Here is a 14569-nt window from a genome sequence, read left to right as displayed (position 1 = left end):
GCTGCTCTCTGTTCATAGGTCTGTTAATTTAAGATGGTTGACCTTGGTGGGTGGTGGTGGGGGGGGATGGTTGATCTTAGAACTGAATGCACAGAAAATGGTGATATTTTATTTTATTTTTAAACCCCTTAATATTGTTTATCTAAAAAGCTTTTGATTAAATAGGTGGCATAGTTCTTGTAATTCACACAACATTCAATACCATCTGCCTTATGATCTCTATGCTCTAATCTAGTTTGATGTATTGAACAATATGCTGGGGCAGATTGTTTTATTTTATTTTTTAAAGATTTTATTTATTTATTTGACAGAGAGAGACACAGCAACAGAGGGAACACAAGCAGGGGGAGTGGGAGAGGGAGAAGCAGGCTTTCCGCCGAGCAGGGAGCCTGATGTGGGGCTCGATCCCAGGACCCTGGGATCATGACCTGAGCCAAAGGCAGACGCTTAACAATTGAGCCACCCAGGCACCACTGGGGCAGATTATTTTAAATGTGGGTCTCAAGGACTGCCCCCCCCCCAGCTATTTTGTGTATCTTGGCAGAGATCCAGATGATTCTAAAATAAGAGATCCAGGGATCACAGCATGAGAAATATTGTGCAGTTCTACGTTCCTATAGCCAAGCCCTTCTCATGCTGTTTTATTTTGCTGGAATATGCTGCTGTCCCTTTTTCTGCATTGCAAATATCTGTTTAATTTTTTTAAGGACTCAACTGTCACCCCTTCTATGAAAGCTCCCTTGAATTCCTATTCTTTTCACTGTAGAAAATTAATTGCTGCCCCATGTGCTCTCACAACACTAGTTAATTAAGTGATTCTTTCCACTGATAAATGGCAAGCATTTGAGATTAAGTATTTTTTGTCTTAGTAAAAATAATAGCTAACATTTATTAAACACTAACTATGTTCCAGACATGGTGCTAAAACCTGCTTTCCATTCTCTCATTTTAATTCTTACAAAACTCTATGGCATAGGTGCCACAATTAATCCCATTTTAGAGATAAACAGAAGCTTGGGAGCTGTGGCAGGGATAGTTGATGTCCCCCTGTCATCCTTCTACTGACAACACTTGCACCTCTAGTTTAAGTTGGACACATAGCTGCCCTGCTAGTGACTACCCTTTCCAGCCTCCCCTGCCACTGGTTCTGCCCTCGTAACTGGTTTGGGTAAATAGATGTTAGCTAAGTGATGTATTTCATTTCTGAATTTTGGCCTTCCAGCATTGTCCTTGGGACAAGACTGAAGACACAGCGGTGACCCAACTTCAACCAAGCAGCTGAAGACAGTATGTTTGGGGAACAGCAAAACCCTCCAAGTGGGGACAATTGGGTTCCTACAGAATTTTGTGCAGCAGAGCCCGTCTGGACTCACATCTCAGGACTATTGAAAGAGAGAGAAAGAAATGACTATCTAGCTTAAGCTACTTAGTTTTGGAATCTCTTTGTGAAAGGAGCTTGGCCTTTACCCTAAATAATATAGGAAGTTAAAGAAATTTACCCATGTTAATAGGTAGGACCAAGATTCAAACCCAAGGAGTCTGAATTCAGAATTTCTTTGTATTCTCGATCTCTAACACAGTGTCTGGTACATAGAGTTCAATACATGTGTGATGAATTGAATAAAATCTTCCTCTTGGGTAATAGTTTTATACCCTAACTCCACCAAATATTTCACCTGAGTTGCTGACAAGTGCAAAATTGACTGATTTGAGATTTATCTCTTCTGCAGTTCAGCCTATGCAGCTGATTTTCTGATTAACAGTGAAATGCTTCATTGCTGACAGGACATCTTCTCAAAAGATTAAGGGGAAAATCTAATTAATATCCCTTCAGGCCACTTTACCTACAATTCACTTTTACTTCACAATTGGAAAATATCAGAAGCCGATGATAAATATGTTAAGGAATGTAACAGCTTCTACAAAAACCTGCTCGGAATTAAGACCTGCCTATTGTTCCTCAATAGAATTGTCTTAAGTCAGAAGCAACAACCTAAAGAGTAGGGGAGAATTGAGTGCATGACATTTACACATGCCCATGGAGGCTACAGTCTCTCTCAAATTGAATTCCCAATCCAATTTTATTACTGTTGCTTTTAGTTCAAATGTCTTGATTTTCCTTTCCCTTATCTGACCATACACCATAATGTCCCAAACTTCTCACATTATAGTTTTGCATTGGGAGAGGGGCCTGGAATTATTTCCTGCATGCAATGGACCCAGTGAGCCCCTAGAAGAACACAAAGAAGTATTAAGAACAATGATACATGCCACGGATTCTAAGAATGTCCATATTGGATATGGAATAGGAAGGAAGTACAGCCACAAGAGGAAACAAAAACAAGGCTTGGAAGAAGTTGATTATACTGAAAAGTCCTAAAGAGGAGGTCACTGCATGCCATATAGGGCCACAGGGCAATCACTGGTTTTGGTCAGATGGCAGAAAGGAGCAAGGGGAAAGTCAAGGTCAGAGCCTTTATTGTGGTTTTTGTGGGCAACCTTATAGAAATAGCTGGTCAGGATAAACAGTTTAGGATTGGCCAGTTTGGGTAATTCCCATGGGCTTTGCGCTTTCATGGTGGTCTCTACTTGCCTGGTACCTGGCCCTAGGATGATTTAAGGCAAAGGAACACCGGTTTGGTGTATGAGAGATAGATTAGAAACTGTTTGGGGCTATAGACTCAGGGCTTGGTTCTCATATGAAAGAATTGATCCCAGCTGAGCCCTTTGCTTTCTCTAAGAATGGATTAGCCCTGGGAGGAGCATCTCTCAGGGCCCAGCAGCTTTTTCAAGATGTCAAAACATTATAAAATACAGAAAGTAAAAAACCTAATACACCATGCATAAAGGAGTTTATATCTACGTGAGAAGTAAGAAGTCTGTACGTTAAGAGTTGGTAATCAGGGCGCCTGGGTGGCTCAGTTGGTTAAGCGACTGCCTTCGGCTCAGGTCATGATCCTGGAGTCCCAGGATCGAGTCCCGCATCGGGCTCCCTGCTCAGCAGGGAGTCTGCTTCTCCCTCTGACCCTCATGCTCTCTGTCTCTCATTCTCTCTCTCTCAAATAAATAAATAAAATCTTTAAAAAAAAAAAAAAGAGTTGGTAATCAGTAATACACTGTAGTGATATGAAATGATGAGGATGATGATGATGATAGCCAATACGTACTGAATGCTTACCATCTGTGTTAGGTACTTTCTGCATACGTATCACCTCATTTCATCCTCACGAGGCCTCCATGTTGTAGGTCCTAGTATAATCTTGATGACTCCCTTGGATTTAAGCTATGTGCCCAAAGGCATATATTGATTAAGTGACAGAAGTGACGTTCTAATCCAGATCTGGATGACTTCAAAGACTTGGCCCTTACTTTCTGCCCTGTGCTGACTCCGGCAAATGTTCATGGTGCCAAGATTGGAAAACACTCAGCAAGCTTGCCAGGCATTCAGAAGAGGAAGAAGCCACTACTATTTTAGGGTCAGAAAGCTGCAAAGACTTAATGGAAAAAAGGAAAAAGACCATGGCCGCTAAAGAGTGAAGTAGATAGGAGAAGCCAAAGAAAACCAATGCTGAACTACCATATGGTAGCCTCTAGTTCAAACTAAAAACCTTAGAGATGTTAACAAAATAAGTGATGAAATCAGGCAAATTAGAAGAAAAAAAAGTACCATGTAGTATCTTTTTTTTTTTTTTACCATGTAGTATCTTAAGAACTGCCCTGCCTTCTTTTGGTTAGAAGCCCAGTGAATTACCATCTCCAGGCCATGAACTTTCTATCTTGTGATTCTCAAAGTGTGTTCCATTGGTCACTTACTTCAAGGTCATTTAGCTTCAAAACACCTGGAGTTTTGTAAAAATACAGACCACTAGGTTGCACCCTTGAACCAGGTGGAGCCCTGGAATCTTTTGACAAGCTCCTCAGGTAATTGTTCCACACCTTAAAGTTTGAGAACCTTTGCTAATCCATCCATTATTTATTGGGGGTTGAGATGAAAGTGGTTCAAACCAGGCTAAACAGCTGACACAGAACAATTACCCAGTAATATAATGTGCATGGGGGGTGCAGAGAGAGGAAGAGGATAAAGGTAGCCCACTAAGGTAGGCACCTGACCCCCCTTTTTTTAAATAGGTGAAATAAAGATAAGATGAACATTAAAGGAACCCAAAAGGAAAGTGAGGTTTTTAAAAAGCAGAGATAAGTTAGGGATGAAAGGAGGACATTGCCTTGGGTGTGATTATGTGCTGGTTGATGGTGAGAGTTAGGACTTCTGGGGCATCCCACGTTGACTCCTGTCTTCAAGTCCTTTTCTCTCCTTTGCTTCCTGAGTGGAAGCACCATAGCTAAAATAGTGTCAAAACCACCTGCACTCCATTTCCCCCAAAAGAGGGAGAAAGAAAGAATCAGCATTAGGCAATGACCTTGATTCTCAGTGTTCTAGAAACGGCTCTGATAACAACCAACAAAACCCTCACAAAAATATCAGCATTCATATGCCCCAGGAGGATGTATATGGCCGAAGAAGAAAAATTACCTGTGGTTCTCCTCTGGTTAGAATCTTTAGGTGATTTGTCACTCTTTTTGATTTCTTGCTAATTGAATGAATGTTTAGTTTAGACAATTTATCTTTAAGTGATTCATCCTCATCATTCTTCTTGTATTTTAGAACTGAAATAGAAGAATGCAATCACATATCTGAACATGTGCAACATAGAAAGTGTGTGTTTCATCCAAAGAATTCAAGATCCATATTTAAGATAGAAATCTATGTGATTTTTGACCCTCTGATGCAGATGCGATATGCTCCGGCCCCACTGCCCAGGCATAAGCCTAGCTGCCCAACCCACTGACCGGAAACTCAGCTGTCCAGGCGCTTGAGCTCCTCAAAGCCCACAGTCCATTTACCCTCCACATTAAAGAAATCTCCGACACTGGAGAAAAACTTTCTCTCTTCTCAGATAATACATCTGTTATCTTCAGTCTCTAGAATGAAGCATCAAGGCCTAGCTAAGAAAACTGCACCTAGCATAAGGAGACCTCAGACTCTGGAGTGGCTCTCCACTAGCTGAGACTTTTGGGGTAAGTTGAGTCACCTCTCTGAGCTTTATCTTTTTATCTTCAAGATCATTTTCATCTGCCATATTGTTCAAAATGTTAAATATTTCTAACATTCAGTTTTGGTCAGTGTGCCGGGAGATGGGCAATCTTACACACTGTTGGTGAGGATTAAGCCAATACAGTTTTTGTGGAGAACATTTGGGCAGAATCTTCTAAATGTATTGTCTATGACCAGGAAGTCCGTGCAGAGAATTTGCTTTCCATAATCAAGCATACAAAGTTTTGTTTGCTACAGCATTTTTTTTTCTAATAGCACAATATTGGAAACAATCAGAAAGTTTATCCATAGAGGAAGAGTTAACTAAATTAGGACACACTCAGAAATAGAACACCAGGGAACCATTAAAAAGAAGGCCAGTATTAACTGGAAGAATGTTCATGATATGTAATTAAGTTTAAAAACCAAGCCCAGCAAACTGTAGTGCCACACATGTTCAGGACAGATGGAGAGAAGAAGAAAGAGAAAGAAGAAAAAATAGGAAAAAAAAAAAAACTACATAGAAAGTCTGAAGAAAACTTATGACATGTCAGCTATGCAAACTGGAATCATGGGAGTGGAAAATCTTTCCACTTTAACACTGTGAAAGAGTTTAAGCAAACAGAAAAGTAAAAAGAACAATATAACAATTTTCTTTCAGCCTTGTCAAAACCTAACATTTCGCCTTGCTTATCTCCATAAAAATAATCAGCTGAAGTTTCTCTGATCCCCATCTTTGGTCCCTTAAAGGGAATTATGATCCTAAAGAATGGGGTTGACTATCTATTTTTACAACTTTATTGTATATGGATTTGTGCAATACATAGTATTATTTTGAATGTTTTCAGTGTTTATAAAAATGCACCATATTGCGTATACATATTCTTCTGTCACTTGTAATTTACTTTTTAGAAAATTCAACATTGTGTTTTTGAGATTTATTCAATTGACACATGCATTTTAATTTTTATGTTCTCATGGTATCATAGTGTCCAATATACAGTTTGTCCATTATCTGGATAAATATGTAAGCTATTTTCTTCTTGCTTTTATGAACAATACTAGTTACTAGTATACCTGTCTATGAGCATATGGGAAAGAGTTTCTCAAATATCTAGAGATTAATTTTCTGAGTCTCAGGTTTGGGCATCTTCAACTTTACTAGATGTCAAATTGTTCTCCATAGTGGTGATTCCCACTACATTTTCACCTGCAGATTGAGATTCAGCACCTAATGTTATCCCTAAAAAATCCTTTCACCAGTCTGATAGGATGGGAATGGTATGTCATTGTAATTTTAATTTGCATTTCTCTCCTTATAGATGAAGCTTAGTGTTTAAAAATGTATTGGTCTTTCTGAATTGCTTCCTTTTATTATTAACCTTTTTTTGTATTAGAATGTTTTTATTATTGATTTAATATCAGTAATTATATATTCTAGATAGTAATCCTTTGCCTATGGACTGTCTTTTAATTTGTTTATAGCATCTCTTCCTCTACAACTTTCACTTTTTTCACTCTAGGCCCTTCTTTATAATTTTAGTTTATTAATACAAATACATACTATTTTTCCAATAAAAATTTGGAAAATAAAAATAAATGAAGTTGTTGGAGCACTTAGCGCCAATGTCCTACCATTGCTGTAATGTTGAATTGAGATTTAATGTTAGAAGTACAAAGCCAATTAAGAACTAACAGACACAAATCACACTGACAGAGGACCCACACAATCTATCCCGATGCATTACTGTATCCGGGATGATAGAAACCATGTAATTGTGCCTCCTGTTTTGAAATCTACATTCCACTTCAGACATGAATTTTACATCTTGGCTAACAAATACCTAAAAATAATTTCATAATTTGAGAAAGAAATATATTTGCTCCCTTCAATGGGGCAATTATTGCTAGAAAATCTCCATTCTTTATGTGCCAGAACCAGATGAGCTTGATGTATTAGCTGGGCCTGTTTCACCACTGATTTGGCTGGAGCTTCTCACTGCTCCAGCTTCCTGGCCACGCCATGTCTCTTTCTTCCCACACATATTGCCAGAGATAGTAGGACTATGTGCTATGGTATTTTCAGCCCACAGTATGTCACCAGGCATGCAATGGTCAACAGAGGTTGAGTATAGGGCTGCTTGATTTTTTAAAAAATTGTCATTTTTTTTTTTTGTGCCTCGTGATCTCCTGAATCCAGCTGGCCAGGCAAACTACACTCTGCTCCTTAGCCTCTAATCTAGATATTGAATGATCATGATCACCGCAACTGCTATAACTATTTAGATATTTTGATTCTCAGAAGTATAAGCAGAATACTCCAATCACAGAAAACACTCAATTCATCATGTCTCTTCTTACCTAAATCTTTCCGTCTTTTAAGTTCATTGATGTTCACATTAATGTCTTTCACTGCGGTGAAGGCATCTCCCAGCGCCCTGAAGTCTGGGTGAGAGGGAGGGGTGGAGCCCTGGAGTTCACACAGCAAGAGGGGGTATTTCATTACACGCTGGATTGGTTTGATCATCAAAGAGCCCATGTCCAGTAAGTTTGGCTTGCCTCTACAATAGAAACAAATAATGTCAGTTTCACAGACTTTTGTCTTATTAACTCCTTCTCATTTTTGTGATTTTTATGATTAATCCTGAAACTGTTTTTCTCCTTTATTTTTCCTCCATTTGGCTGCCTACATTTTCTAAAAAAAAAATGAAGCAAGAGCAATGGATGACAGAGAGAAGCTAGGCTGAAAGACCCTACTACTAAGCAAAAACCAGTAAGAAAACACATGAGTGTATCTGTCCACCAAGAAGGACTCAAAGCAGGATTTTCATCCATGTTCCATTTACACCTTTTTTTTAAATAACAAGATTATAATAATAGTGGGAAATAATTTCAGAATGCATTTTTCCATGATAACCAAGAAAAATGCAGTTTACTGGTGGTATTTTTGTGATTATTAGTGAGGAAAAGAAATTCATTATTTAAAAAGATGACTTACCAAGTATAGTCCAAAGAAAGCATCGTCTCCTCTCTTCTACCAAATTGAATAGTTGAATTCATAATGTTTCAGAGGTTCTACCACAGTCCCCAAAAGAAGTTTATAATAAATGCAACAGTTCTCTAAATTAATTATTAATACCACCATCACTAATCATTGCTCTCACATGACTTTCCATGGTTTTCCATGTGGAATACTTCTTAGCCAATAGATCTTCAAATGGCTACACAAAAGTGAGCACTCATGCCTGACTCTTCCTTTAGGAGCTTCTGAAATGAGAATAGAACCATTCCAACTAGTCAAGCAGTTCACAGGAAGTAAAAAAGCTAGAAGCTTGGTCATGTCATTGTGCAACCCACTGTCATTTGTTCTTAATGAGAAGTCAGTGGTTTCTAAAAGCCTTTTTATGGAAAGAGGCAAATAAAGAGACACTATAAATGGACATGGGTAGAAATTGTGCTTTGAATCCCTTCTGGTGGACAGATATACTCAGTTGTTTTCCTTTAGGTCTTTTGTTTGTTTGGCTTTGGTTTTTGGGTTTTGTTTTTGTTTTTGTTCTTAATAGATAAGAATATAGATGGTTTTCGGGCACCTGGGTGGCTCAGATGGTTAAGCGTCTGCCTTCGGCTCAGGTCATGATCCCAGCGTCCTGGGATCGAGTCCCGCATCGGGCTCCCTGCTCCTTGGGAGCCTGCTTCTCCCTCTGCCTCTCTCTCTCTCTCTCTCTGTCTCTCATGAATAAATAAATAAAATCTTTAAAAAAAAAAGAATATAGATGGTTTTCAAATCCTAGTAGGTGAATTTTTTTGTTCTTCAATTATTATTTCTAAATATTAATATAGATAACTTACCACAACATTGGAATGGTGAATGGATCTAAAAAACTTTGGACAAGATTAGAAAAGTTTATCATCAGAAAAGGTCTGGAAACACCTTAAAGACCATCTAATTGAACTCTTCATTTGATAAATGAGAAACTAATAAACTTTGATGATCATATGTATGTGTACACATGCTTACACACACACACACACACACCAGTCACCCTCTGTCACATCTCCCCATTTTTATTTTTATTGTAACACTTATCAACTCTCTGGAATCATTTTGTTTCCCTATTTACCAGTTTATGCTCAATTTCTCTGTCATCACTATGTCTCTGGCATGACATATAGTATTTTCTCAATGAATATTTGGAGATTGAAGTGATAAATTTCAGATTTTCTGTAATGTGCTTTTATTTTGCATTAAATTTTTTCCCAAAAACATTGCACAATGGTCCTGAATAATAGACTGAGGCATTTTATCACATGCTGAGAAAATAATGTTACTACAATAGAAAAAGACGGAAGCGAACCAAAAGGCAACATCTTTTTTTAAGGAAAATCAAAGTAAATATTAAAGGTCTACAAGGGAATAAAGAGCTGTTTTAATATGATTTATCTTATACTTTCTACCCATTTACATCAAATCTCTTAAGGAAGGGAAGAAGGGATGTGAGAAGATGTAAGAAGACAGGATGGCAAGGAGGGAATGGGGGAGATAGGGAGAGGGAGATGTTTTGGTTTCCAGGAGGACCAGGTGAAGTGGATGGGAAAAAATGTAAATCTATTATGAATACTAAAAAAAGTAACACAATATATTTTCTAACTGATCAAAAGCAGAGCATCTGAATATGAAATACAGCATTTTCTTATATATCTCAAGCAGAGACTCTTCAACAACACGATGGTTTAGACAGTTAAGTAGAAATAATTCCCCTAAATAAAAACAAGTCTGGAATATGGAAGGTATTAACTTGACCAGAAGAAATCATATTATTTGTATGAAAATGACCAGAATTTCTTCTACATGTTTCCTTTGACTATTACCAAATATTAGTTTATTTAATCTTCTAAAAACTGAAAATGCCATCAAAATATAAATATAATCAAATAACTCAATCAAAGAAAACTCAATTTTAATAAGATAGTTTATTAGCGTGGTCTATTGTTATATGCATATTTCAAATTCTTAATTACAAAAAATATTCCCAGATGTATTAAAGGACATACTTGTATCTCTGAGCTGCCTCTTTTCTTCCTTATTAAGATCTTTCAAAAAACCAGACTCAACACTTCAGTTGTGTCCACATCTTATCATTACTTCTTTTTCCACTACTTTTGACTCAAAGTTCTAGTCTCTCCCTTGTCTGTTTCAAATGGTAATAATAACAATTATAAATGAAACTGTTTAAAAGTGTTACAAATGCAAATATTTCAAAAGGCTTTCTCAAAAATGAGAAATCTCCCAGACACTTTTGTCTTCAGACATGTACTTTGGACAGCCGAAGGGATGAGCAATGATGTTCTGATATCTGCATCACACAGACAAGCAATATGGTAGAAAAGATAGAGGATGTCTTTTAAGATAATGACACTCCAGGCATTCACCCCATCTAATCCCTTCCAGTAAGATTAAGTTCTGATAACTGGGAGAGGCAAATGAGTCCTATGTGTGATATAACCCAGCTCAGCCAAGCACCCATTATCACATGTATTCCCAACAGAAAGTAACAATTTCCCATATACACCAGGCTAAAAACTAAGGTAGTCATTAATTTGTAATTCTGTTTCATCTTCCTGTGTCTTATCATGAATACTTTGGCAAGTATTTAGTACCATAAGTAGCTACACTAATCTCATTGTGAATTATTAGGACTTTACAAAGTCAAGTAAACACAACTGGCTTTGTTTTAGCAGCATCCAGTTTTGCTATAAAAAGCTTCGCATCAAATACGAGAAAACAGTCTCATAAGGAAAATAAAAATGACATTTAAACAATGTAAAAACAGTGGTGGAGGATAAAGAATCAGATATACAACGTTGAAGTATACCAGTATATCTTAATTAGAGGGAGAAAACAGAGGAAGGAAAAATAATCAACTATTGATCATATTACTTTGAATTTCCTCTGTTTTATGACCACAAGTATCCTAAATTTAATATTGATTTTACAGTAGCCACAAACATATACACTGTCATTGAATTTATTTTCAATTCACTCTCCTTTTAAAACACTTTAAGTCAATTTTAGGAAAAACTGTATATTGCTATACACATAAATAAACAAGTAGGATTTGACACAGATAAAAAATTGTGAAAATAAATACAGAGCCATTAACAAATTTTAGAAGATGTAAAGAACATGAATGAATGGTAACTGACTTATTACCAGAGAGATTCAAACCAGAGAGAACCAGTAATGTGGAGAAGCAATAATTTAATCATTCCTCCAAAGATTCATTAATTAGACCCTGAGAACCTGTGGAAGTGGAGAGAGAGGGAGGTGGGGATTAGAATAAGAACTGGTTGGAAACCTGTTTAAGAAATGGCCTAATTTTTAGGGTGCTCTACACATGAGGGAGATCATTTGGAGAACTAAGAAAGAGCTCTTGGAAATTAAAAGGATAATAGCAGAAATAAAATCTCACATGTGTTGGAGAAAATGTTCAGGAACTTTCCAGAAAGAAGAGCAAAAATACAAAGGGATAGAAGATAGAAGAAAAATGTGAAAAAAAATTAGAAGATTTGTCTAAAGGATCCAATATTGAAATAAGTAGAGTCCTGGAAAGTGAGAACAGAGCACATATGGGGAGGAAATCATTGGTAAAATAATTCAAGAACAGGACATGAGTTTGCATGCTGGAAGAATTCGCTGAGTACCTAGCACAATGGATGAAATGGATTCACACCTGGGAATTCATGAAACTTCCGACTACTGGGGACAAAAAGAAGACCCTACAATCCTTCAGAGAAACACGTAAACAAATGGGTACAAACAAATGGTGAAGAATGAGAACAAGCTTCAAATTTCTTACAGCAACACTGAAAGCTAGAACATGATGAAGAATTACCTTTAAATTCTGAAGATGAAGGATTTTTAATTTAGAATTCTATCCTTGATCAAACTATAAGTCACCTGTGAGGGTAAAATAAAGATATTTTGGATATAGAATTTCTTAAAATTTTACTTCCCATGCATTCCTGGTGAACATGGGAAAGTATTGAAGGATGTACTAAAAACAGGAAAGAGGTAAAGAGATTCTCTAGGAACAAAAGTTCCTCAAAGACAGCTGTGCCCAGTCACCCAGTCCAAACTCAATAGGTCAGAAAGACTCTGGGAGAGGCTTTTTTAGGGAGATGAAATTGATAGCATCCATAATGCATCTAGCTGTCTTAAGAGATGACTGGCTGTGAGTGTGGCATTAATGATTAGAACAAAGAAAACTAAGAAAATGAAAATAAATTACACAAACAGACAATAAATAAAATAGTTAACTCCCAGAAAAACAAATAATTAGTTTATTCCAAGGTTTACCTCTGAAAAGAAGTGTACTCAGATATACTCAAATATAAGAAATCAAACACTGAGTACTGCTCCAATCCAAATGACGATGTAACCACGTGGGAAAAATGAAGCGATGGGGAGGGTGTGTGTGTGCGTGCGTGTGCGTGTGTAGTGGAGATGGCATAGGGAGAGAGATAAATTTTTGTTTCCACAGGGGAAGTCAAAACATAATACTTAAAAAGGGAAAACCAAACATGTTTTTAGAGTCATGAAAGTACCAAAATATTAACTAAAAGACGTGAAAATGCTTATGTCCTTTAGGAGCAGGTAAGAGAAGAGAGGACTGCTATTTTTCTTAAATCCTGTAGAACTATTATTTTAAATATTTTATTTATTTGAGAGAGAGAAAGAGAGAGTGAGTGGGGCAGGGAGGAGCAGAGGGAGAGGGAGAAGCAGACTCCTTGCTGAGGACCCTGAGATCATGACCTGAGCTGACTGAGCCACCCAGGTGCCCCACTATTTGGCTTTTTAAACCATGCTACATACAATTTTACAAAAACACAAAGGTTTTAAAGAAAGAAACATGCAAGAATATTCAAGAAAATTCTGAAAAGGAAGAGTATTGAGCGGAGATTACAGTTGATCCTTGAACAACATGGATTTGAACTGTGCATGTCCACTTATACCTGGATAATTTTTCAATAAATAAGGCACAGTACTGAGTATATTTTCTTTTCCTTATGGTTTTCTTTCTGTTTGTTTTTAAGATTGATTTATTTATTTTACAGAGAGAGATAGCATGCGCTCTGGGAGGGAAGGGCAGAGGGAGAAAGAATCCTCAAGCAGACTCCCTGCTAGGAGTAGAGCCTGACAAGGGGCTGGATCCCAAGACCCTGAAACCATGACCTGAGCCAGAATCAAGATTTGGCCTCTTAACCGACTGAGGTACCCAAGTGCCCCCCACTTATGATTTTCTTAATAACATTTTCTTTTCTCTAGCTTATTGTAAGAACACAGTATATAATATATATAACATACAATGCATGTGTTAAATGACTAATTATGTTCTCAGTAAGGCTTCTGGTCAACGGTAGGGTATTAGTAAAGTTTTGGGGGAGCCTGTGCATGCTGTTTTAAAAGAATCTCTCATTCTGCTCTGAATCTCTCTCTCTCTTTTTGGTCTTTTGGTTAAAAAGACCTAAGCTTTAGGAAAAGAAACCTGAGCAGAATTTGTAGCACAGGAAGTTCTTCGGTCATTCACATGGTTCTTCTATGTGAATCTCCAGTCCTCAGCACAATGCCAGGGACACAGGATTTTTCATGAGACAGCCATCTCCCCAGCCCCTCCAACCAAAACAGCTATCACCGAAGAGAAGTTATATATGGTTTTTCAACTGCATGGCAGTCAGTACCCCAAACCCCATGTTGTTTAAGGGTCAATTGTAGTTATATTTTATACTAAAATATAAAGCTGCAGAAATGAAAGCAGCTTGATATGGGTACATATATGTACAGAAGAGTAGCACAAAATAGAAAATCAAGAAATAAATACAAGTACGTATGAAAATTAAGTAAATATAACATTCCTACTCAGTAGAAAAAATGAATTATTCAGTATCAGGTGTTGTGATAATTATCTAGCCATATAGAAGAAAATAACAAAAATGAATTCTTTACACCAAAATAATTTCCATATAGATCAAAGATCTAATTGTTAAAAATGAAACTATACAAGTTGAAGGAAGCAGGAATTACACTTTAAAATAATCTTAGAATTTTTGAGTAGGACACAATTTCTAAAAGCCACAGTAGAAAAAAAGTGATAAATTTATTTTAAAATTTAAGCTCTGTAAGGGGCACCTGGGTGGCTCAGTCGGTTAAGCGTCTGCCTTCGGCTCAGGTCATGATCCCGGGGTCCTGGGATCGAGTCCCACATCGGGCTCCCTGCTCATGGGGAGCCTGCTTCTCCCTCTGCTTCTCCCTCTGCTCCTCCCCTGGCTCATGCACTTTGCTCTCTCTCTCTCAAATAAATAAAAAATAAAATCTTAAGAAAAATTTAGCTCTGTAATACTGTATAGATAAAAACAAAACAGAAGCAGCCATAAACTATGTTAAAAGTCAAATGATAAGCTGGAAGCATATAAGACAGA

At 37.3% G+C, this 14569-nt stretch overlaps 2 protein-coding genes across 5 annotated transcripts in view; one reads left to right on the top strand and one right to left on the bottom strand.

Annotated features, from left to right (window-relative positions):
• ARHGEF38 (Rho guanine nucleotide exchange factor 38) overlaps nucleotides 1-14569 on the bottom strand; it is a 135070-nt gene that overhangs the window by 21166 nt on the left and 99335 nt on the right. The window contains exons 8-9 of the mRNA XM_045881752.2: nucleotides 7454-7653; nucleotides 4532-4665 (exon numbers count right to left, since the gene is read on the bottom strand). Of these exons, the coding sequence (XP_045737708.2) occupies nucleotides 4532-4665; nucleotides 7454-7653 (334 nt within the window). The remainder of the gene's footprint in view (nucleotides 1-4531; nucleotides 4666-7453; nucleotides 7654-14569) is intronic.
• Nucleotides 1-14569, top strand: part of INTS12 (integrator complex subunit 12) — a 78504-nt gene that overhangs the window by 60604 nt on the left and 3331 nt on the right. For all 4 annotated transcript variants that reach the window (XM_064584926.1, XM_064584925.1, XM_064584924.1 and 1 more), the window contains one exon: nucleotides 4664-5076. The gene's annotated coding sequence lies outside the window, so the exon portion shown is untranslated. The remainder of the gene's footprint in view (nucleotides 1-4663; nucleotides 5077-14569) is intronic.

Source organism: Mirounga angustirostris, unplaced genomic scaffold (genome assembly GCF_029215605.1).
Source record: "Mirounga angustirostris isolate CCGP_5_RB_7025 unplaced genomic scaffold, mMirAng1.0.hap1 SCAF_2, whole genome shotgun sequence".
Taxonomy (NCBI): Eukaryota; Metazoa; Chordata; class Mammalia; order Carnivora; family Phocidae; genus Mirounga; species Mirounga angustirostris.
The sequence above is the reverse complement of the archived record's forward strand: the minus strand, read 5'-3'. Positions and strand labels throughout refer to the sequence as shown.